The 23,037-nt window shown below is 31.6% G+C and overlaps 1 protein-coding gene across 3 annotated transcripts in view; it reads right to left on the bottom strand.

The window, feature by feature from the left end:
• Positions 1 to 5,730: 5,730 nt before the first annotated feature.
• LOC124356862 (ribonuclease Oy) overlaps positions 5,731 to 23,037 on the bottom strand; it is a 65,976-nt gene continuing 48,669 nt past the window's right edge. For all 3 annotated transcript variants that reach the window (XM_046808136.1, XM_046808134.1, XM_046808133.1), the window contains exons 4-6: positions 14,287 to 14,486; positions 7,293 to 7,468; positions 5,731 to 6,162 (exon numbers count right to left, since the gene is read on the bottom strand). In XM_046808136.1, the coding sequence (XP_046664092.1) occupies positions 5,911 to 6,162; positions 7,293 to 7,468; positions 14,287 to 14,486 (628 nt within the window). In that variant the 3' untranslated portion in view covers positions 5,731 to 5,910. The remainder of the gene's footprint in view (positions 6,163 to 7,292; positions 7,469 to 14,286; positions 14,487 to 23,037) is intronic.

A 23,037-nucleotide genomic window follows, 5' to 3' on the forward strand; every position in this document is an offset into this window, starting at 1 on the left:
TTTAATAAATACTTCCAATTCCCACTAACAGCTAATATTTGAGCAAAGTAATAAATATTGGTTTTAAATTATAAGAACACAAAACACCTTAACTACTTATGCATTACGTATCACACAATAGAATCACTCAACTAGTATTTACTAAACATTCCAAGAAACAAATTAAAATATATTCATCCTGTCTAACTTGTAGTGCAATTTATCCTGTTAGTATAGATAAATGTAAGCCTGAACTCAACAATATATTTTTTTTTGGTAGGACGAATTTTAAATTAATTTAGAACATTGGGGAACACCAGCCTGTAACAATATTTGAAACGATAAATGTATCCTCAATGGAATTTTTTGTCAACACTCTAAACAGAGTAACAAATTAGAAACACAAATAATGTAAAATTAATTCATGTCCTATGTTATTCTAAACAAATAAAAATAAAAACATAACTCATCAGGGTTTAATTTAAAAGCATTTTGCCGATATCAGGTAGTAACAGAGATAATTGAAAGAACACATTGAAATTCTGCTCGGTGTCTCAATTCAATACCTTGTTGGTTCCAGAAATAAATTTGATATTAAATGTATACACTGTCTAATACTTAAGCATTTTATAATAATTGAGAAAACATTCAGTAAATGATTAAATTGATAAAAAAATACATAAAGCTCTTTTTAATCTAGTGCTTGTCTGTGATTTCATTACAAAACTTATAATTATAAAATGGTTAATGTTATAATGTAGTGATTTAGCATCAATATTTGCCTACTGCTAAAACTCACATAAGAATGTTAATAGTTTCAAAATGGGAGTAATTTAAAATAATACAAGTTTATTTTTACAAAACTGATTTAAGAACTAAAAATTGTCAAGAGAAGTAAAAATTAGCTAAGAAAAACATTTAGTACCTTCTTTGTCACAATTACATGATGATAGAGAGAATGAATTATGGCTGTAAAATTACACATAAAGCTTACACAATGTTATATACATTTGATTCCAATGTAGTTGCAAAATGCATTTTCTCCATATTTTTAAAATGTGCAATACATTCAATGCAAAAAAGAAATTAATGTCAAGTACAGGTATAAATATTGTAAAGAAAAAATTGTAGTTTAGTAATCTCTGTGTTTAGTAGTCATTTGCCTCCAAATAGCAAACGTTTAATATAGGCCGTTTTCTGATTTATCAACAAATTTTACTAATCAAAGAGTATTACCACTATATTAATTTAAAATAATAATGTATCCAGAAAATAGTTTATTTCCGTAAAATATTGGACAATACATTTTTCAAATGTTTATTACAAATTTGTCTAGCTAATATTTTAAAACTTCATCCATATATTTTCATCTTTTGTAAAATGTTTAACAAAATATAAATCTACCCACAGTGGTGTAATTTCATAGTTTAAGGGAGATCATGAAAGTTTAAAGTGAATATTGACTCAAATATCACAAACTGAAAAGTTATTTTTCTGCTTACTATTAAAAATTATAGTTGAAATACGTATTGTAAAAGAAATTCACCATTGAAACAGGTAAACAAATCTCTACAATCTATTTAGGAGAAACAAAATAAAATTCTAACAGAAAAATACATTTTTATATTGGAATCTACATCTTTCTCCCTGTATGTGCTATTGATTATTCTTGTTGGATGAGTAATTTATATTCTAACAACAAATGTAAGACCTTTTTTCATGAATAATATTTAGAACAATGGAAACATGGTGTACTAAACATTTTATTTTGCAAAAACATTAAAGTGGGGTCCAATTGAAAACAACAGAGCAACATTCCTACAAATTACAGATCACAAACTAAAATATTATAGACTTTCTGATGATAAACGGTGGCCGATCACCTGTCTCTGAATAAGTTTTGCTCACTATGTATTCAACAAGGATGTTAGTCACACAATTCACTAATATAACGGTCACCGTTTGATTACAACAAACAAGATTTTTGCTGGTGTTATTGATTGTTTGTCAGCTCACTAATACTAACATAATTAAAAACAAGATCTAATCACATTTTTTGTATATTATATTGACAATGGCATGAGCACATGGAACGTTCTTTATTCTATTGAATTTCTCAGAACCATTTTTTAGATCTTTAAAAACAGTCTGAAGATTCGTGTACTTTAGGAACAGCACCCAAAGTATTATGGTTATCGAACCTAAGAACACATGGTGGAAGTAAATGTCATTTTTAAGTAGTTAGAGATCCACTATTTTCTTGGAGTTTATTTATACAATGAAATTATTTAAGTCTAGCTGATAAAATATTGTCATGCAAAGAAGTAATTCAGTCATTTCTTATTTTATTAATTTTGTTGTGTTACGTTACTTGAATTTAACACTGGTATGCTTTGATTACTAACAATTTACATTATAGAAAAACATGTAACGTAATAATTCATTAGTGAAATTAAAATATTGTATGTTCCATAGTAAATGATTTTTAAAGGTTTACCATGAAACTGTGTAAATTTAGGTTTACCTCTCTCATTTAAATGTTTTTTCAATAATTAAACAATGAAAATTTAATTATTTTCAATGAGATTTGATTAAAAAGTTCATATTTTGTAAATAGTCATAGAAAAATAACAATATAAATATCATAATATAATCATAACAATGTTTCCACTTAGTAAAAATGATTTATCTACTATTGAAATCACAAAATTCAAATCTAATGGATTTGACCTGAAATGTATTTATAAATATTGGGATGAGATTTTATCAGTTAATCATTTTCAGCTCAAATCTTGACATTACCAGAAATGGCTTAGTAAAATAGATTAACAATAAGTTCAAGTGAAATGGAATGTTTAAGGGTAAAATATATACATTTATAGTTGAAATTGAAGCACATTTATTATTGAGATTAAAGTATTATGTCTACAGCATATTTTTAGGAACTGTTGCGGAAATTAGGTAAATAATATCCAACAAGGAAAAACACTGAAATATTTATGCAAGTAATGACATCAAAAGTAATAAACAAAAATCCTGTTATATATATATATATATTTCTACATTACATATATACATAGATATGTTACATATATGTGTGTAGGCTGGAAATAAAATAAAACCCTCATCCCATGATGATAAAACTTTTAATAATAAAAATAAACTCCACCTTTACAGTATGTTCATTAAAGTTCTTATCAGTGTTTGTATCTTCCCTCAGAATGGGGTGGTAGGAGTTGACTAAAAATCTTTTCCATGTACAAAACGGTGTTCATTTAATGTTTTGAATTTTGTATTTTGATCCAAATATCAAGGACTGAAATTTGGACATTTATTTTTATAAATGGTCACCATACATTTAACATTAAAATCTTAATAATTTTTCTTCTTCTTAAAATAGATTTAATGAACATGTACTGTATAAACATCACTTTGTTTTCAAGAAGAGATAATTATCTTTGATGTTCACTATTTATTTACTTTTTTGAAGCTCTTAAAAATGAGGTGTGCCTTGCATGGCACAAATACATTACATTTAAGAATTTTCAGTGTTTGGGGACATTCTTATTTTCAACACTTAAAAAAATATTTCCATTAATGTGTTAGCACAACTCACAAATTTTTTGTTTATTTTAACTTGATGAAAAGTTTGTGAAGTGATGTCCAGATGTTATTTACACACTGAATGATAGTTTAACATAGTGGGGATTATATTTTCAAATTAAAAAATGTTCTTTCTCTCAACTCTGGAAAGATGACAAACTAAAAAATACTTCACAACAAATCTGAAGTTGTCTAATAAGGATATCTCAGTGTTTTAATTTATTTTCAAAACCAATCAATCAAGATAAAAAAAAATTATACAATTTACTAAACTTTACAATTTGCTAAACTTCTGATTTTTAACGTAAATGTTGGTTGAGTGTAGCTTGTTTATTTTATTTTTTTGTCTTCTTTTACAGGTCACATGGAACTGCCATTTAAAAATTATCAGTAATCACTTCTCACTTAAAAAAAAAAACACAAAATAAAAAGTATTGAAAACTAAATTTAGGAATACCAATGAAGATTCTTGTGAGATTTCTTTTAATTAAATTAGTAAAACAATAATTCAGAAAAGAGGGTTATTTTATTTTTACAATAATGTGATAACATTATTTTATACACTATATTTTACATAAATAGCAATAGAATACTTGACAAAGGTAGACCAAACAATTTTACACCTCAAAATAAAATTTTAAATATAAAGATGAGTTCATTATAGATGTATGTCTTTTGTTATCAAGCATGTGCATGGTATTTACTAGGTAAACTAACAAATTCTATATTAATACAAAAACTACAGCATAGTGATATCTGAATAACAAATTTTCAGATGATTCTTTCTGCTTTCCAGAAATAAACCTTGAAAATGCCTAATACATATTTAACCATGTATATATGCTTTTTACATTATTCTAGTAAAATATTAATACAAATTTGACAAGAAATTTACAGAAACTCAATACAAACTAACCACTGTACAAGATACAATATAATAAACTACATCATTATTATTAAGATGTACGATGTTATTCATTGAAGCATCGGTTCAATCATACTTCACATTTAAACATAATAAATACATGTACATATTGTATCATAAACATAAGTATTCAAGTGAAAGTTTCTTTAATCTTATAACAAGTTTATTAATGTTTGCCTTCATATACAATTTTTAAAAGTAAAAATAACCTTATGCTTAATGTAAAATTTGTTTTTATACAGTACTTATTTATAAAATATTTGTTTATGCCAAAAGGACTTGAGTATTTTTAAATAATGAAGAGGTTAGTAACAAATTTAGGAATTACTAAAAATATTGCAAAGATATGTTAGATTAGTTTCATAAAAAAAACTAAATTATTAAGTAACAATATGTAGAAACAAAATCATTTTCAATGGTGCCAAGCTACTTAAGCAATTTATTTAAATTTCTAATTTAGTTTAAAAGTAAAAATTACCTTGTGATAGCACACAAGTGTTTAAAAATTGTATACTTAGACACAAAGATCAACAGACTAAGTTAGAGTAACACGTAGACTAAATTAATATAAGTGAATAATTATTTCTGCACCCAAGAAACAGACTTCTCAAATGCCTACTACTATTTATATATGTTTCCCATCTTACTCTAAAAAATATTAGTTACAAAGTACACATGAAATAAAAAAAAAACTCAATACAATTCTTACAAACTTACCATTGTACAAGCAATGGTATAATATATTTAAAGAACTATCATCATTGTCAAAATGTATGACGTTCTTCGTAGAAGCATCGGTCCACCCATACTTAATATTTTAAAACACAATAACAATATTGTATAAAAAACATAAGTATGCAAAGAAAGGTTATTTCAATCCTATAACGAGTTCATTGTTGTTTGCCTTAATATACAAATTTAATTTGTAATTTACTTTTGCAAAGTAATGACTTGTCGTTGATTTTACTCCTAAAATATGCTTTAATGTCATCAGCTCTAAGATGTATTTTTAAACAATGAATTTAACATGAATGGTTATTATATAAAATTATTAAGAACATTCAAAGTGTAAACAAATACATATTATTTTGTAATAATTGATGAACGAAAAGTCACAATTCTCCAATAATTTTATTGGAGAATTGTGACTTTTCGTTCATCAATTATTACAAAGTAGTGTATTCCAATAAGAAGAGCTCCTCCTTCAATGAAATACATATTAGTTTATTTGTAAAACTAAACCATTCAGTAACATGCAGAAATAAAATAACTTCCGTAGATGGCAACTACCCAAGTAGTTTATAAAGAATTTTTAATGATAATAATTGTCTTGTCGGATAAAGAGATAAAACATTCAATAGTTGTCTACTAAGGCACAATGAACAACAGGCATAATGTGACATTTAGGAAGTTAACCACATCACAAACTGGATGACCTTTAGAAGAGATATGACAGAATTATCAGGGGGAGGGGGCAGAGGCTTGCGGGAGCGAGGGGGAATAGTATTGGGGTAGAAAATGGGTTTTTCATTGGGGCAGTTTCCAAGAGGCTGCCAGCGGAACATCCGTCGTGAACGGATACCATCACAATCCGTCAGCTGAAGAGACTTGTCGAAACAGATTCTGATTTCTTGAAGGTAATACTGGCCGGTTTTCTACAAGAAAATAAAGATATTTTACTGAATTTAAAGGGTCACTCATAGTATTTTTGTTTGTTTGTTTACTTATACTTCACCAGTCCCAACCATATTATTTACAAGTTATGGGTAAGACGTAGTACTTGGGGCTAGCCTTGCGGCAGCGTTGAACTGACAACACTTGTCTTATCAGTGTGAGAAACTAACCAATGAACATTACATGAAACAAAGTATCATAAATCAAATTAATGAGTATTTATAACTATGAAAATCTTATTTGTGACAAAGATATGTTCTTAATCTTTCAACCCACAGTAACGTATCATACTTTTATTAAAATACTGCTATTAGTCTTTTAATACTTTGCACTTAGATAAGAAAATGTTCAAATACTCAAATAGGAATTTCACAATGTTCATGTTAATGTTTTTTTATACAAATTTATTTGTGAATTTAACAAATATTCGTTAATAAAATGTTAAAAGTATTTCTTTTTATCTAATCCTGCCAGTTTTGTAGTTTGGAATTGTATTTTTTCTCTGTAAGATTTGAATCCCAGTTTGTATTGTTCTGAAAGCTGTGAGACTAGCCAATGACTTAATTCATAAGAATCGTTGCCTTAGAGACCCCTAAGTTTTATAATCCCTAGATACAGAGAATACTACATAGATAACAATCAATTTTGAAACAACTTAAATTTGTAAAATGTTCTCTTTGCCTTACAAAGAGGCAACAACAAAATGTTGACTCACTAAAATGGGTTGTTAATAATTGATTGATTGACTGTATTTATTCCCAACACTTCACACAAAGTAACGAAAATAAATCTAAAATATTTGTTTACAAATTTATCCCCACATGAGCATCAGCCTTGTATAGGGAAAATAGTTCAACAGCCTGCACCTATGTAATTAAACTCAGTATTATTGCAATTGTTCCAATATTATTTTATTTTTGGGACAAGGCCTGTTGAAACCAAAAGTTCATTGTCGGGCGACTCTAAACATTATTTCCAATTGCTCAAACAGTCTTTGATGTACTCATTGTTTGTCAGAACAAAAGATTTAATAATATAAACATTTGGAAGCTAATAATTATAAGATGTCTGTATGGGTAGGGCACAGGAATATTGTAGAGAACCATCTTACCTTATCGTGGATGCAGTGAATGGACGGATTGACACCTAAACCAGTTTTGATTCCAAGCCAGATCGTGGTCAAGTCAGTGCTGGTATTTGTGTCTGGATAGAGTCCAGCCTTATCCAAAACATTCTTCATGTTGTACTTGTCTAACCATTCAAGGCCGGCTTTGAAATATTTTAATTCTGCAAAATATTGAATACGATTTAAGTTAAAGCAATAGTATTACAACTGTTCAATAATAACTGGTTTCTTAGCTACAAAGCACATGATCAGTAAGACTTAGTGACACAATCTTTGATTACAAATTTCAATCTGATTGTACACAATAACACCAAAAGCCTTCATTGTTTAAAAATATGGTTTGGTTATTTATTAGCACAATTTCTGTCACAGCAAAAGATACAATATAAAGGTAAGTACTTCAATAGTTTCTTAAATTAAATATTATTGGTGAATTAACCCATTGACCATATGACAACTCGCTACCAAGTAATTTGCTGTTTCTTACGAGATATCATCACTATTTAATGTTACCTTTGTTTCTGTATTCAATGGAATAGTGAGAATGGAATAATTTTACTTACACTGCAGTTGGGGAATGGAAAACAGATGTTCGGCACAGTGTCTGGTGATCTTTGATGCTTTTGATAGATTGTTCTATACAGAAGCCAACTGAGTAGCTGGAACTATCTGCTTTTAATTAATTTTTATGGTGGATAATACTGAACAGCAAGTGCTACGCTTGAGGCACTATTTTTTTATTTAATGAGTTGGTTGTTTTTCACACCTATTTAATATTGTTCATGGTAGATAAAGCTGAATAAGAATAGGAATCTATATTGTTTGTTGACAACATGAGCTAGGGATATAGTCATTAAATAAACTATAATCTAAAATAGAGTGGGCACTCAAAACTTCTTTTAAAACTCCCAGTTTTCCCAATCGAAAAGTTCTGATTCTCTAGTCCATCTTCAAACCAAATAAACAACTGTATTTAACCCTTAAGCCGAGTGCAAAAGTGATGGTTTATTGTTACCAGCTGTATGTGCAAGAAATTCCATGAAACTGCGGTCTAGCAAATTTTGTCGCTAGCAATATGCAAGAAATTCTGTGATGATTCATCGTTACCACTTATATTAAACTCATTAGTTTTGATCTCTGTATCTTTCAATGTGTCAACTAAACATCATGTATGGTATACTTAATAACTTTCCTTTCTGTGATGTTTGGAAAATACATATATCCAATTTGGAAAAACAAAGACAACACACAATTACAACACAGTGCTACAGTGAGGTAGACTATAGTCCAGTGGTGCATGAACTTTAGGAACAAGACCACGATTTTGCTGGTACACAAGGTCACTTCAGCACAACTAACAAATAAACTAAATACTTTCATTTGAACTCTACTTTAAATTTGTTTGACCTTTTGGGAAAAAAAACAAGACTAGAAATACCATGCTACTTCAAAAGAATTTGGAGGGATTCAGGAATATGAATATATTAAAAAAAAAAAATACAAGTCATATCCTCTACCTTCTGGTTTTTAAATAATATAAATGGTAGTTTATAAAATGACCTTCCAAAATACATCAATTTACATAAAAATGTGTGAATATATTGTTATATTTATAGAGAATTTATTTATAAACAACTACAAAGAGTACAATGTATAGATAAAATAAAAATTAGCGATCTTCTGTTTACTGCCGAGCAGCTAATGTCTGTAAAAGGAAGCAGCAGAAACACTGGTTGGTGTTCACAAAATATAAACAAAGAAAATATGAACTACAATTAAAATATTATTTATAAATCACGTTATTTTGTTATTGTACGTTTCTAAATAGCTTTTGTACATACGGAGCTACAAAAGCACATTTTAGCAATAGATTACTTGTGTACTGCCAGTCAGTTGTTGTCTGTTGTCCACTAGACACAGCAGATTCTCAACGATACACGAATTTCCAAAAAGTGTCTTATCAGGTCTGATAAAAATCATTCTGGTGTACTCAAAAAGACTGGGTTGCATGTTATCAAACCGCCAAACAGTTATAATAATCAAACCGAATTCTAAGTCTGTTTTAGGGTGGACACTGTACATTTTAGTCTTGCACAATCTACCTACCATAAGTCTGTTTAAAATTTAATTTTTACTCAAGAGTAAGAGTTGGATAACTTCATCCGGAGATTCCATTCTGGTAACTGAATAAAACTTAAAACACTGCGTGTATTGCAGTCACTAATGCTCTGCTGCTTTACTGGGTACAGCGTACCGCTCATGTAGTGGCAAAGGCCTGGGGCGATCTGTCGGCTGACTTTAATTGTCCACTGGATTTTTACATGTCTGGGAAGGGGGGAGGCTTGTTGCGACACAGGGGTAGAAATAACCAAGATAAACTCCACCACACTAGTAGAGGCCACCTTGGACCAACCGGCGTCAGATGGGATCGTAAACATATTACGATCTTCAGACACAGTTTTAGATTAATCAGGTTCTGATTCAAAGAGCTATCAAACTATTTCTCGATTTCACAAGTTCTTTGAGACAGAACAATTGGTTTTGAGATTTTCCCGATTCTACAGGAAGATTCCCAGCTTATTCCCGGTGTGTTAAAATTCCCGGTTTTCCCTGTCAGGTGGTCACCCTGTAAGAGTATAAGTCCAGTTAAAAATATATAATATACATGCAAATAAAATTTAAAACTTTTCACACTGATAATATATGTAACTAGACCGTGTTAAAACCTTGATTTACTGCTAATCATAAGACGTGCCATGGAAAAATTCATCAATGGAATAAAAACTTTTTTATCCAAATGAAAAACACAAATATTTCTTTCAAAACATTGTAATGAATAACATTTTTTATATTTTCAGGAATTGCATTAAAATATTTGGGACCTAGATATGAAAACAACTTGGTGAACAAATTACTGTGATGTATTGGCACAACTAAATTGTCTGTACATCTTGTATTATAGCTACATATGACTAAAGGTAAGGAAGTCAGGTAGATGTTTAAATTTGAATATGCAGAGATGGTAAAGTCAACATACCCTCATTTTGAAAGATCTCTCTCTGCAGTTTCCTCGTCTCTTTGACACAAAAATTGCTTGGATAGCTCTTTTGCAGCCTAAATACTCTTAAAAAGAAAAACTTGGTGTAGAAACCCAAAACATTAATCCATAAGTCAAAGATGGAAGGACGTAACCACAAAAAATTAACTTTAATACTTCAATTTTACAAAAACATAAGAGATGACCAGTGTAATTATGTAACTATTGAGTTTTTAACAGAACATAATGATATGATTGTTCTAATTAAATTTTGAATCAATAAGAGCATTCCAAGAAAACAAACAGAACTACATTCAAAGATTTCTTTATCATCAAGCACGGCAGTCAAAATCAGTCCCTCGAGAAGTGAAGTGGATTCCATTCACCAGGACCAAAACCATTCACTAAAATATTTTTACGGTCAGGGAAATATTAATCTCAAGGTTAGAGAAGTTTAGCCTGATGACCACACTAGTGTTATCAACTAATTAACGTAAACAAGAGAAAGAAGAAGACCCAAAATGGAACCTTGAGGAACCTCTAAAAATGGATAGGTATTCAGAATGTGTCTTCTTATGAGCATTAACTTGCACATACTGATAATGACTGAGGAGAAAAGACTGAATCCATTGCAAAACAATTTCGCTGCCACCAAAAGCCTCCAACCTATTGAGAAGAACGCCATAATCCACAGTGTCAAAAACCTTGTTTAAACCACAAAAGATAACAGCAATTCAATTCCCGTCATGCAAGAAGAAGCCCGTAATCCACAGTGTAAAAAGCCTTGCTTAAATCGCAAAAAAATCCACCAATTCAATATCCATCATTCAGTGATGACTGTATGGTACCCCAGGACTTGTTAATTGCCTCAGCAGTTGAATTGTCTTTAACCATCTAAGTGGCGGTAATATGTTGCTGGAATGGCGGGCTATTTTTCACAGTAAAGCAGGACTATCTTATAATTTAAAAATAAAATGCAAATTCTAATATGAGCAATGCTTGTTATATATCACTTTTTCGTAATAAACTACAGATTAACATAGTATAGTTATTTTTTACATACCTTAACCTTTTTTTATAATATCCACACAAATGTTCAAAAAAACGTTTTTTTCTCCACCAAACTTTTCATTTTTACGTTCTGTAACTTTAAAAATGTCATTCCTAGGAGATTATGTTAAATGCAACCTTTATTCACAATTTAATTGTAAACAAAAAACCTTAAATAATATTTTTTCTATTTACAACACTGTAAAAGTTATATGGGAAAAACTGAATCTAGAAAAAAACACTTTTTCTAGTCAGAATCGCTAGAAGTTGCTTGCCTTTTCCTCCCTTTCCCTCAGTAAAAAAAAACAGACCGCGGGAGAAAACTTAGGATTATTGGTACTTTGGGATTATACCGACCACACCAGTATGAAGAACACAAAAATATAAATTTATAGAAACAAACATGATAGAACGAAAAACCAACTCTTTAATTACAAAATTAAAAACTTACAAGCATTTCCAGGTATTGTTGTCTCTGTTATCTTATCTTTCTCGAGAATCCCGATTACGGCAGGCCGCGCGGCATCACATGATTTGCACGGTACATAATTGCCTTTCCATTACAATTCAATTTATATTTCTGATCAGCCCCCCTAGAATTTGATATTTTACTGATAGGTACTATCTCGATGGATGTTTTTCTTTCGTTGACATCAGCGCGGGGCAGCACCATTTTGGGTGGCGGAATGTGATCAAGAATAAAAACAAGTTTTGAGTGTTTTTTTCAATAAAGAGTTTAGTTTTAGTTTGGTAATGTTTGTTTTTGTTGAATTTTTGTGTTTGGAGAAATGTAGAGGTACAACACGGAAGTACAACAAAGCGATGCGACTCTGCAATCACGTTATCTACTAGACCGCTCGACTTTGACCTCTGTCTGAGGATGGGGAGGGGTTTGCGATAAGACAATTCCTGTTTTATATTGACGAAATATTGTTTTACGCTAATCTAGTAATCAGTAGAAGCAAAATGTCAAATAACGATTCATGTCTGGGTGTGGTCGGTATAATCCCAAAGTACCGGATTATTTCAGTTAGTACCATTGATTATTTCATCGTGATGATGATACTATATGAAATGTATTTGAAATTAAGTGGTGAACGCAACTGTGCAAACTAGGCGTAAAAATAATTATCGGTTGCCTAGCAATAAGCGGTAATGTGAAGCGACTTCTAAGACGTCGCTTGCCACGTCACGGCGGCGTAAATAGAACGTCTCAGACGTCGCTTGCCACTTAGAGGGTTAAGGAATTCAAACTGATACGAAACCAATCGTATTCAATTTCAGAATGTGCTGAACAGCAGGTGTCATGTATGCTTGAGCCTCTCATGTTTCTAACACGAGCTGACTGTCTGAGTTATTTCCAAATCAATTTATTACTTTGTCAGATTTTCCTTGACCTGAGCCGAGCATTTGACAGTGTCTCACATCCTAAATTACTACAGATTTTGGAAAACCTCAATATTGATAAAAAAACAGCTGCTTGGTTCAAATCTTATTTAACAAACCGCAAGCAATATGTTGAGATAACAAAGCAAAATGGAAAACAAATCAACAAAATCCAATCAAGACAACAGTTCATAAAATATGGCGTCCCCCAAGGTTCCATTTTAGGCCCTTTGCTGTTTGTTTGCTATCTGAAGGGATTGCCCAGTGTGGTCATGGGAAACGGGCAAATTTGTTTATATGCAGATGACACTAATCTTCTTGTAACAGAGGACAATATAAAACAGCTTGAATTATCATCTTTTCTTAATATTTCCAATCTTATTCAAAATATGGCCCAAAAAAATTTATTAGTCAATTATGAAAAAACACACCTTATGCAATTTTTCACAAAACAAAATTCAAATAAAGAGACCAACCTTAAAATCCTAATAGAGAATCATGAACTGGATCAAACAGACAGCACAAAATTTCTAGGGTTGACGATTGACAAAAATTTAGACTGGACAAACCACGTAAATAGAATTTCATCCAAAATATCATCTGGATTATTTGCTCTGAGAAGAATGTCAAAGCTGAGCAATCTCAAAACATTGAAAACAATTTATTATTCACTCATTCATTCTCACATAAACTTTGGAATTAGCCTATACGGGGGGACAGTCAAAGCAAATCTCAATAGAATTCTGAAATTACAAAAACAGGCTGTCAGGATCATGTTAAATCTTAGATGGAGAGACTCAGTTAAAATTTATTTTGCTCAGCTACAAATTCCAACAGTATTTGCCTTATATATTACTGCCACAATCTTAACTGCAAAAGAATGTATTGAAATATCAGATTATCCTACTCAAAAATACAATACCAGGAATTCCAGATATAGAATAATTGGGCATCATAATCTTGAGTTCTATAAAAAAAGCCCAACCTACGTGGGACTAAAATTTCTTCAAAGATTACCTTGCCACATTAGATCGGAACAAACCTTGCCAAAATTTAAGAAAAAATTAACAAGTTACCTGACAGCAAAGGCACTTTACTCAATAGAGGAATTTTATGAATCAGAGGGCCCATTAGTTAGTTCATTAATTTGAAGCTTATTTTTAATAATTTAAAGTTCTCTTTAATTTGTAATATGAACTTGCAGAAATATAATGTTTATAGATTAACCATTATATATTATGTATGGCTATTTTAAATTGGAAAATATACCCAGAATTCTAATTTGTTAATGTAAAGATTAGTCAATTATATTGTATATACAATGCTGACACTATTCATGTATAAAATGTATACAAATATGAATAAAGAGATTCTTATCTTATCTTCTTATCTTATCTTATCTGTGTTCATGGTACAGCATGTGCCCTACTTGAGTTACTCATATTTCCAGAATGAGGATCTCCACTAATCCAATAGTTGCCTTCTATAATAGGTTTCGTAACTAACCTGTGCTCATGTTGGGTAGAGCAGAACAACAGGTGCCATGCTTGAGCCACTCATGTTTCCAGAATGAGTTGGCTGGCTGAGGAACCTCCACATCTATCCAATATTCTGTCAGGTTGCTTTCTATAGAGGCCAACTGAGTGGCGTTGAAGTGATATGATGAATTACAGTACAGTGGTCCAATTGTACCCAGCTTGGTCGGCCTGTACAATAATTGCACACATTACACGTGTGGAATAATGAATAAAAATTGTCTTTACTATTTACATAGAATTTTATATTTTAATAATACACCTAATAATAAATAATCAATCTAATATAGAGTACAATCTTGTTTTTTATAATAATATAAATACAACTTTTTGTATTTACTTTTGTGATATGTCTGAAGAAGATATCTTTGATATCGAAAGGCCTCACAAAATAATAAAAGTGTTAAATATTGGTTTAATGTAAGTAAGTTAAACAATCTTGTTTATGCAGATGAATTGGGTCGGGAAATGATCCGAATAAATGAAAATCCAAGTAATCCATGAATACAGTAAGAACACAATAAATTACTGATAATAAGGAATTTATTTGTTACAAAAGTTAAAATGGTAATTTCTTGACAGTATTGTATCGGGTATACAGATATTCACATTTTAAAACCTCAAATACTGAAGGTACAAAGACAGTAAGCTGGGTGGTCCTTGAAGTTAATGTGTGCCCATTTAGGGAATTAAACTAATCGTAAATATTTTATATATATATATATATATATATATATATATATATATATATAGTATTTTGAATGTTTGTGGTTTTTGCAAACAAAATTTAAACTTGTTAAAATTAATATCATATAATACGGCTAGCTGATGATGGCTGACCCTTTGAGTGTCTGCATCTAACACTCTACTTGATACTATCTAGTTATTTCTCACAGTCTGAATGACATTCTGGCACTATAAGGGTTAGTGAGAAAATATTAGGAATTGTGTTAAAATTTAGCCTGGACACTGAGAATAATACTTATCTCAAATATGCATACTTTCATTCAAAATTATAAGAGGGCTCCATTGTATTACATCATAAGTGTTTTAACTAAGTTAAATATGTATTCTGATTTCAGTATTCCTTATTGGCCTACTAGTAGTTCAAGTATTAATTACTGACATCATTTGAGCTATCCAGTAATATGTGTCAGAATTTTGCACATAAATTTATTTTGTTGGTGCATATAATATATATAAACTGCATCAATGTCCGAATTCAGGCCCTCTTGCTCTTTAAGACTGTAATCAATTCTGAGTTTGGAACATATGTTTAATTTTTTTTTATTCATACCCCCAGCTGAATACAGGAAAAATATAAAATTTTTCACATGAAATCACAGGCATTTATAGTGGAAATTTTAGGTTACTTTGTAATCAGGCTCAAATAAAAACAGCTGAAGATAAAAATGTTATAGTGTTCATGAGTTATAGCTTCCACCAGGACTAACATGTTTTTATTTATAAACAATTTAATTTTGTTAAGAAAATAGAATTAATAAGAAAAACTAAGTTATAAAATTGACTGATATTAGTACTAATGTCATCTCAATAAAAACACATTTTTACTCCAATTAATATTTTAGTTTTATATTCAGAAAACTAATAAGTTTGAATGAAAACATCATTTTGGTACTTAAATTAGTTATGTTAGTATTACTTACTAACTTTCTGAACTACCTCAAATACAAGAACTAACAATGCACCTTCTACGTACAGTACTGCACTTGTTAGTTCAATATGAAATAATCATCTGCAATTGAACAAACTGTATTTGATGTTTTGAAACAGCTACATATTTAATTTGTTTAAAATAAAAACTTTATGATTTGAAACTGGAAGTTTTGAAAATACTTTTACTTCACTTTAAATTAATCTAAATCTTGTCATTACAAAATTTAAGTTTTGAACTTGCACACTCTTTTTAATAATACTTAATTTGAATTTCTAGCATATCATCAGATCTAGAGTGAAACAAAAGAGACTGACTGAGATTTTTACAAAAAAATAAACAACAATAATTAGTTATTTCATTTGCGTTCTCTATACAACAAAATAATAAATTGTATACATAATAAATACTTTACTGTTATATTTGTAATCTATAAATTCCTTGTTATTTGTAATCTATTGTGTTTATACTGTATTTCAGTTTATCCCGATTTTCATGTGCATTCGATCATCTCCAGTTTCAATTAAACATTTACTCCAGATAAACAAGACTGTACTATATATATCACGCACATGCACATGGAACGCACGCACATGCTCGCGCGCACACACACACACAAACACCCACACAAAAGGGGTGATCATAATGTTCCAGTACTAAATGTTTATACATTTATTCATACAACATACAAGTTATTCGAATTTGTCTCCTTCAAAGTACTCCCCTTTAGAAGATACAGACTTTTCCCATTAGTATTTTCACTAATAAAAGACCCCAGAAAACTCTTCTTTTGTAATGGTGTTTAGTACCTTCGTCATTTTTTTCTTTAATTTCGTCAACTGTTTGAAATCTTTGACCTTTCAGGGATCTTTTGAGTTTTTGGAAAAGAAAAAAGTCAGATCAGGTGAGTAGGGGGGGGGGGGCTGAGGGATGACAGTCATTGTGCAAAACTCACGGACCGTACCTAGTCTCTAGTGAAGATAGGGAAAATGGAGTAAACAGGAGGCATATTCTACTAAAGGAGTCCAGAAGTTTTACTCAGATGGATCATAAAGTAAAGATGTTTTATTTTACCAAGTGAAGTGAGGGCTAAGAAGCCCTCTCTAACACAACCTGGGGACTAACGGCTTAAACGTGACTTTCGAACCACCACCAATGGCCGGGTAAGCAGGTTGCTTGCAAAGACAGGATCGCTTAGCGGTTACCCATCCAAGCAGCAGCCACACTCAATGTTGCTTGAACTGGTTATCTTGTGTTAACCACTGTACCCGCTACACTGCACCATTGGCATTGATCATGTCTTGACTCTAGAGCATGATTTGGTTTATACAGACTAGGAGTTAATTTAGCTGTGCCCTGAGAAAACACACTACGGTCTTCCAAGACGAAGTTATGGCAATAGAATCATGCAACAGAAGACTCATATAAATGAGGGCAAAAGTAGTAGAATACTTCATCCTCTCTGATAGTCATGCTGCACTAAAGCTGATGCCTGCTCATTTGACTTAAAAGCTGTATGTGAATGTAAGTTTGTTCTAGTGAAACTAGCATTCGGTTGGGTGTTGGACCATGAAGACATTCATGGAAACAAAAAAGCAGATATCCTTGCCAAAATAGGTACAGAATCCCTTATGGTAGGGCCTGAGCCAGGTTGTGGAGTAGCTTTCTCCTACATCAAAGCTCTCCTAAAAGATTGGGAAAAGAATATTAGATCCTTAAACTGGACTAGGACAATCTAAAATGTTTATCTCTCCTTATGCTAAAGGGTAGGCAGCTCTCCTAGAACAAAGTAAGGAGGATATCACCTTATGAAGGTGGGCCTTAACCAGACTGATGAATGCAGACTCTGCAGAGAAGCGGAACACATATGGCTAAACTGTCCTGCCATATTTAAAAGTAGGAAAAAATGCCTATAAGCATATCAGAGTACTGGAGCCCTCAAATTTTATTGGCTTTAGTAAAATTCCCAGATTTTGGGGGCAAAAACATAAGTAAGGGAGGCGCAAAGGTCCTTTTAGGACTACATGCGGAGGTAATTGTCTATTTCCCTAGGAAATAAAAAAAAGCAGAGTAGACAGGAGCATTGGCATGATGAAGAATCCAATCATCATAGCTCATGTCTCTTTGTTATCACAGCATTACGCAAAATTGTCTTAGAGTTTCAAGATAAACAAAACAATTAATTGTCTGACCTTGTGGAAGGAATTCATAATAGACAACACCTTTACAGTTAAAGAAAACCGTAAACATGACCTTCACATTTGATATGACTTGACGAACTTTCTTGGCTCTTGGAGAGCCTTTTGAATTCTTCAGAAACCTAAATTCAGTGTTGTTTATGGTCTTAAGTCGAAAGTTTTAGAACAAATTTTGTCACAACACGACGCATTTCAAGTGTTTTAGTTAAAATATGAACCAATCAAAAATGTTACATTTCTTCTGCTATTGAAATATATGTATGTGTACAAGGTATTAAAATTATTTTATATAAGAAGCAAAAATAGTAAAGAAAGTAATGAATATAAATTCAGATTAAGGAATGCTGACAGTTATACCACACCAATGCCAACAAACACCTTCTTTTTAAAAAATTATTCATTTTTAGCACCAAAATTGTTTAATGTATTACCTTGTCAAATTAGTAGTCTGTCGCTTATACCTTTCTTGAAATGTATTAAGGAGTGTGTATTGTCATTGCAGAATGTTGTATGTTTATTAAATGGTTCTGGTTCTGGGTCAGAAGCAGACGAAGCAGTTAATCTCTGATGATCTTATGGAACAACAACAAAGTCATGGAGGAAAACACATAACCCAAATATGGAACGTAGTGAACGTGAGTTTCAAGAACCAAGGTACAATAGAAATATGGCCAAGAAGGTTGGTGGAATTAAGAAGTCTAAAGTTTCAAGGCATATTCCAATTATTGGGACAAATGTTTCCCAAAAAATAAAAGCAGTTGACAAGATGAAGTGGCTATTCATCTCTAGACTTTCGCCTGAAGTGGAAAAAAAAGAAGATTTAGTAGTTTTCTTGAGAGATTGTTTTGGTCAAGATATAGTCTGTACCGAATGGAAAACCAATTATGACACTTACAAATCCTTCAAGATTGGACTGCCTGAGTGTGAAGTGGGAAAATGCTTTAAAGCCTGATGTGTGGCCCCAAGGAGCCTTGGTGAAAATGTTCAAATTAAATCGAAAGCCTAAAAAGTGGTGGTTTTTTAGGAAAAAATCCAATGTCACAAAACCAAGACTAGGCCTAGTTCAACATGAGGTGAACGACTCAGATATCCTTGAAATATACTCTGAGCCTAGGCCTAGGCCTACAGTCCAAAACGTTAGGCTATTGTCGGCTAACACCCAGTCCCTAGTGGACTAAAACTACCCGAAATTGGAGCTTAATTTTGTCTATAAACAATTATCTTGCTCTCTGTTTTTGTGAACACTGGTGTGTAATCTCCAAAATCAAGATTTAGCTGTCCTGGAAGGGTATAAATGTATTACAATGTTTTTGTAGGACAAAGCAAAATCAGAGGTGGTGTTGCAATCTACCTGAAAAATGAAATAGTATTTCAAGTGTTAGATGTCTCTAATCTCTGTTGTGAGTGCCACTTTGAAGTAGTTGCTGCTATTATAAACATCCACCAAAAATGTATTTTAATCTCTGTTTACCGCACACCTGATGGAGATCACAGTATTTTCCTAGATAACTTTGACAAACTTCTATTTTCACTGCTAAAATACAATCTTCCTATTATTGTCTGTGGGGATTATAATATTGATGTCAATGACACTGATACTTTTACCTTACAGTTTTTGAATGTTTTACGATCAGCTGACTGTCATTATTTAAATAACGAACCAACTCGAGGATTGGCATGCTTAGATAATGCAATAACAAATATAAGTAGGGGCTACATTTCCACCAAAGTATTAAGACCTCCATTATCTGACCACTGTGCCTTGGACATTACTTTTAGGCTAAATTCTCCCTCTATTTCAGAAGGTACAAAAACTGACGTACTGTTTAAACGCTGTTTTGCTGAAAGAAACATTGTTGAATTTAATCAGTTTCTTGCTGATGTTGACTGGAATACTGTGTTTGCCGACTCCTCTGATGATGATGCCTGTTTGATACTTTTATTTCATATTTCCTGGAAGGTATGGATAAATGCTTTCCTTTTAGGCCTTATATAGAAAAGAGGGCTCCACAAACATCAAGACGTAAGCATGTTACATGGTTTTCACAGCTTCATAAAAAACTTAAAGAAGATGTACTCAATTTACATGTGAATTACTTGTGGTCTTGTAGGTAATGGTCTATTCAGGGATGAAACAAAGAGACTATATACGAAGCAAAAAATATTTATATAAAAGGGAGATTAAAAAAGGCAAAGCTGGAGGCCAATGCTAGCTATATAAATGCTTCTTCCAATAAATGCAAAGCTGCTTGGAAGGTTGTGAATGCAGCAAGGGGCACTTCATCACCATCTGCTCAGCATGATATATCACCAGATGAGTTCAACAACTATTTCATCAATGCTGTAGCTGCAATACAAGATGAGATTGAGTCCTCAGTTGATGCGTCCTTGGATCTTCTCTCAAACCACCCTCTGCCTGATGTCATCTATAAATGGAAGCTTGTGTCAAGTGAAAATGTCTTATCTCTCATTAATAGCATAAAAAAAGAGCAGTGCAAAGATATCTATGATATCAGTAGTGCCTGTTAAAGAAAGTGTTTACCGTGTGTTGTGGAGCCCCTAACAACTTGTGTCAACGATTGTCTGGTTTAAAGGTGTTTTTCCTCAAGCTCTAAAAGTTTCTAAGGTGGTCCCTATATTTAAGAAGGGTGAAAAGGTCATCTCCTAGTAGCTACAGACCGATTTCTGTTGTGCCAATTTTTTCAAAAATGTTAGAAACAGTGATGAAGCACCAGGTGAGTGATTTTTTTTGAGTTGCACTCTCTTTTTTCAAATTCTCAATTTGGTTTTCGAGAAGGTAGGTCAACTGTGGATGCAGTGGAGGGTCTTGTGGTATCTGTATTGGAGGGTTTTGAAACTCACTGTAGCACTTTAGCAACCTTGTGCGATCTCACAAAGGCGTTTGACTGTGTTCCGCACGAGGACTCTTCTCAAAAAAATTACATTATTTACGGCATAAGTGGTGTGGAGCTAAATCTTTTTCAGTCTTTTTTAAGCAGTCGCACTCAGAGAGTTTGTATTTGGCAGCAAACTGTCTGAAACAGTAGATATAAATTGCGGAGTACCACAGGGATCGGTCTTGGGCCCTTTTTTGTTTCTTGTACATATAAATGATTTGGCCTGTAAATGTTAATTGTAATTCTGTTTGTATTTGCCGATGACTCAACTTTTTTCTGTAGAAACAAGCTAGAGATGCTATCTGGTATAATGGATAATTATATTACTGAAAAGTTCCATTTGGTTTCAGTCTAATGGTCTTATGCTAAACCAGTCTAAGACTCAATCTATAATTTTTAGTTTATGTAATCGTGAAACTGACTTAGACTTTAAGATTAATGATAGTGTCAAAATTATTAGGTATAAAACCTTAGATTCTAAAATTAGCTTGGAATGCCCATGTAAATAATGTTTTCTGTCAAGCTCTCCAGAGTAATTTATTTACTTAGACAAATTAGAAAGCTTGTCCCAAAACAATATGTAATCAATGCATACTATGCTTTTTTTAATAGTATAATTTCTTATGGTATTATTCTTTGGGGAAACTGCAGTGATGTACAGAGAATCTTAATTCTACAAAAAGAAAGCTTTAAGAATTTTAACAAACTCTCCTTATAGGGCACATTGCAACCTCTTTTTGTTCAAGAAGGTATTCTTACTGTGATAAATCTGTATATATTTGGTTTGTTTATGTAATGTTAAGAATAACTTGCCGGACTATTGCACGAGAAATGAATTTCATCATTACCATACTAGATTTAATGCACTGTTAGATTTACCATATGTTAGGTTAGCAAAAACTCAAGCATCACATAAAGTTATAAGCATCAAATTTTTTAATAGATTACCTTCTAGTGCCCGATCTGTGCCTATAAGTAGATTTAAAAGAGTGTTATATGCCTGGTTAAAAAGAAAACCCATTTTATCATGTACAAGAATTTTTTTAATATGCCTGACATTGATGTTATTTTTTAAGTCTATATGTTATGTGCCTTTTAAAGTTTTATTGCTACATGTTGTGTTTTTAAAGTAGTCTAGTCATTGTAGTTTATACGAAAAGGTTTTAAATCATAACTTAGGCTGTGACGATGTCTATTGCACTGTTTCTTGTGTTGAATGACAAATAAATTTTCTGATTTCTGATTTCTGAAATGTAAATTAAATGTTTTTAAATGTATTTTATGTACTGTTTTTATGTCCAGTTTTATTGTACAAAACTAGTGGGAGGGATATGTACTGTTAATGGCCATGGTTTATAATAATAAACACTAATGCTGAAATAATAGTATTTTGTCTTTGTATTATGAGTTATGTATGAAATGTTGTATTGTTGGTTGATAGGGAAATGTATGTGTGGGTGTAGGAAATTGTACAATGGATAGTATTTGTTTAAAATAGATGCAGACATAATGAGGATTATAATTTATAGTTTATTTTATATAATTAGTGCATGTGTGATTTATCTGTTTATCTTGCAAGTATGAATCTGAATGAATTTTGTTGGAAAGAGGGTTTTAGGATTATGTTATAATATTTGAAGATGTATAATTGTTGTTCTATCATTGCTAGTTCTTTTATTTCTATGAATTATGTAAATGCCTCAAAACAGGCTTTGCCTTGGAGGCCAATACTTTGTTTCTCAGTATATGTGTGTATGTATGTATGTGTGGCATGAATGTTAATGTGTCAAGGTCAGCCAGTACTGATATACTATGTAATCGCGTGCTATGCACAAGATTATTTTGCTATGTATGTGGTTTGCAGTTATATTTGTTGTATATTTGTATTGAATGTGTTGTAATGTGTGCATATTTATGAGAAATAAAGTTTATTCTATTCTATTCTATTTCAC

The sequence above is a fragment of the Homalodisca vitripennis genome, chromosome 3 (genome assembly GCF_021130785.1).
Source record: "Homalodisca vitripennis isolate AUS2020 chromosome 3, UT_GWSS_2.1, whole genome shotgun sequence".
NCBI classification, from domain to species: domain Eukaryota; kingdom Metazoa; phylum Arthropoda; class Insecta; order Hemiptera; family Cicadellidae; genus Homalodisca; species Homalodisca vitripennis.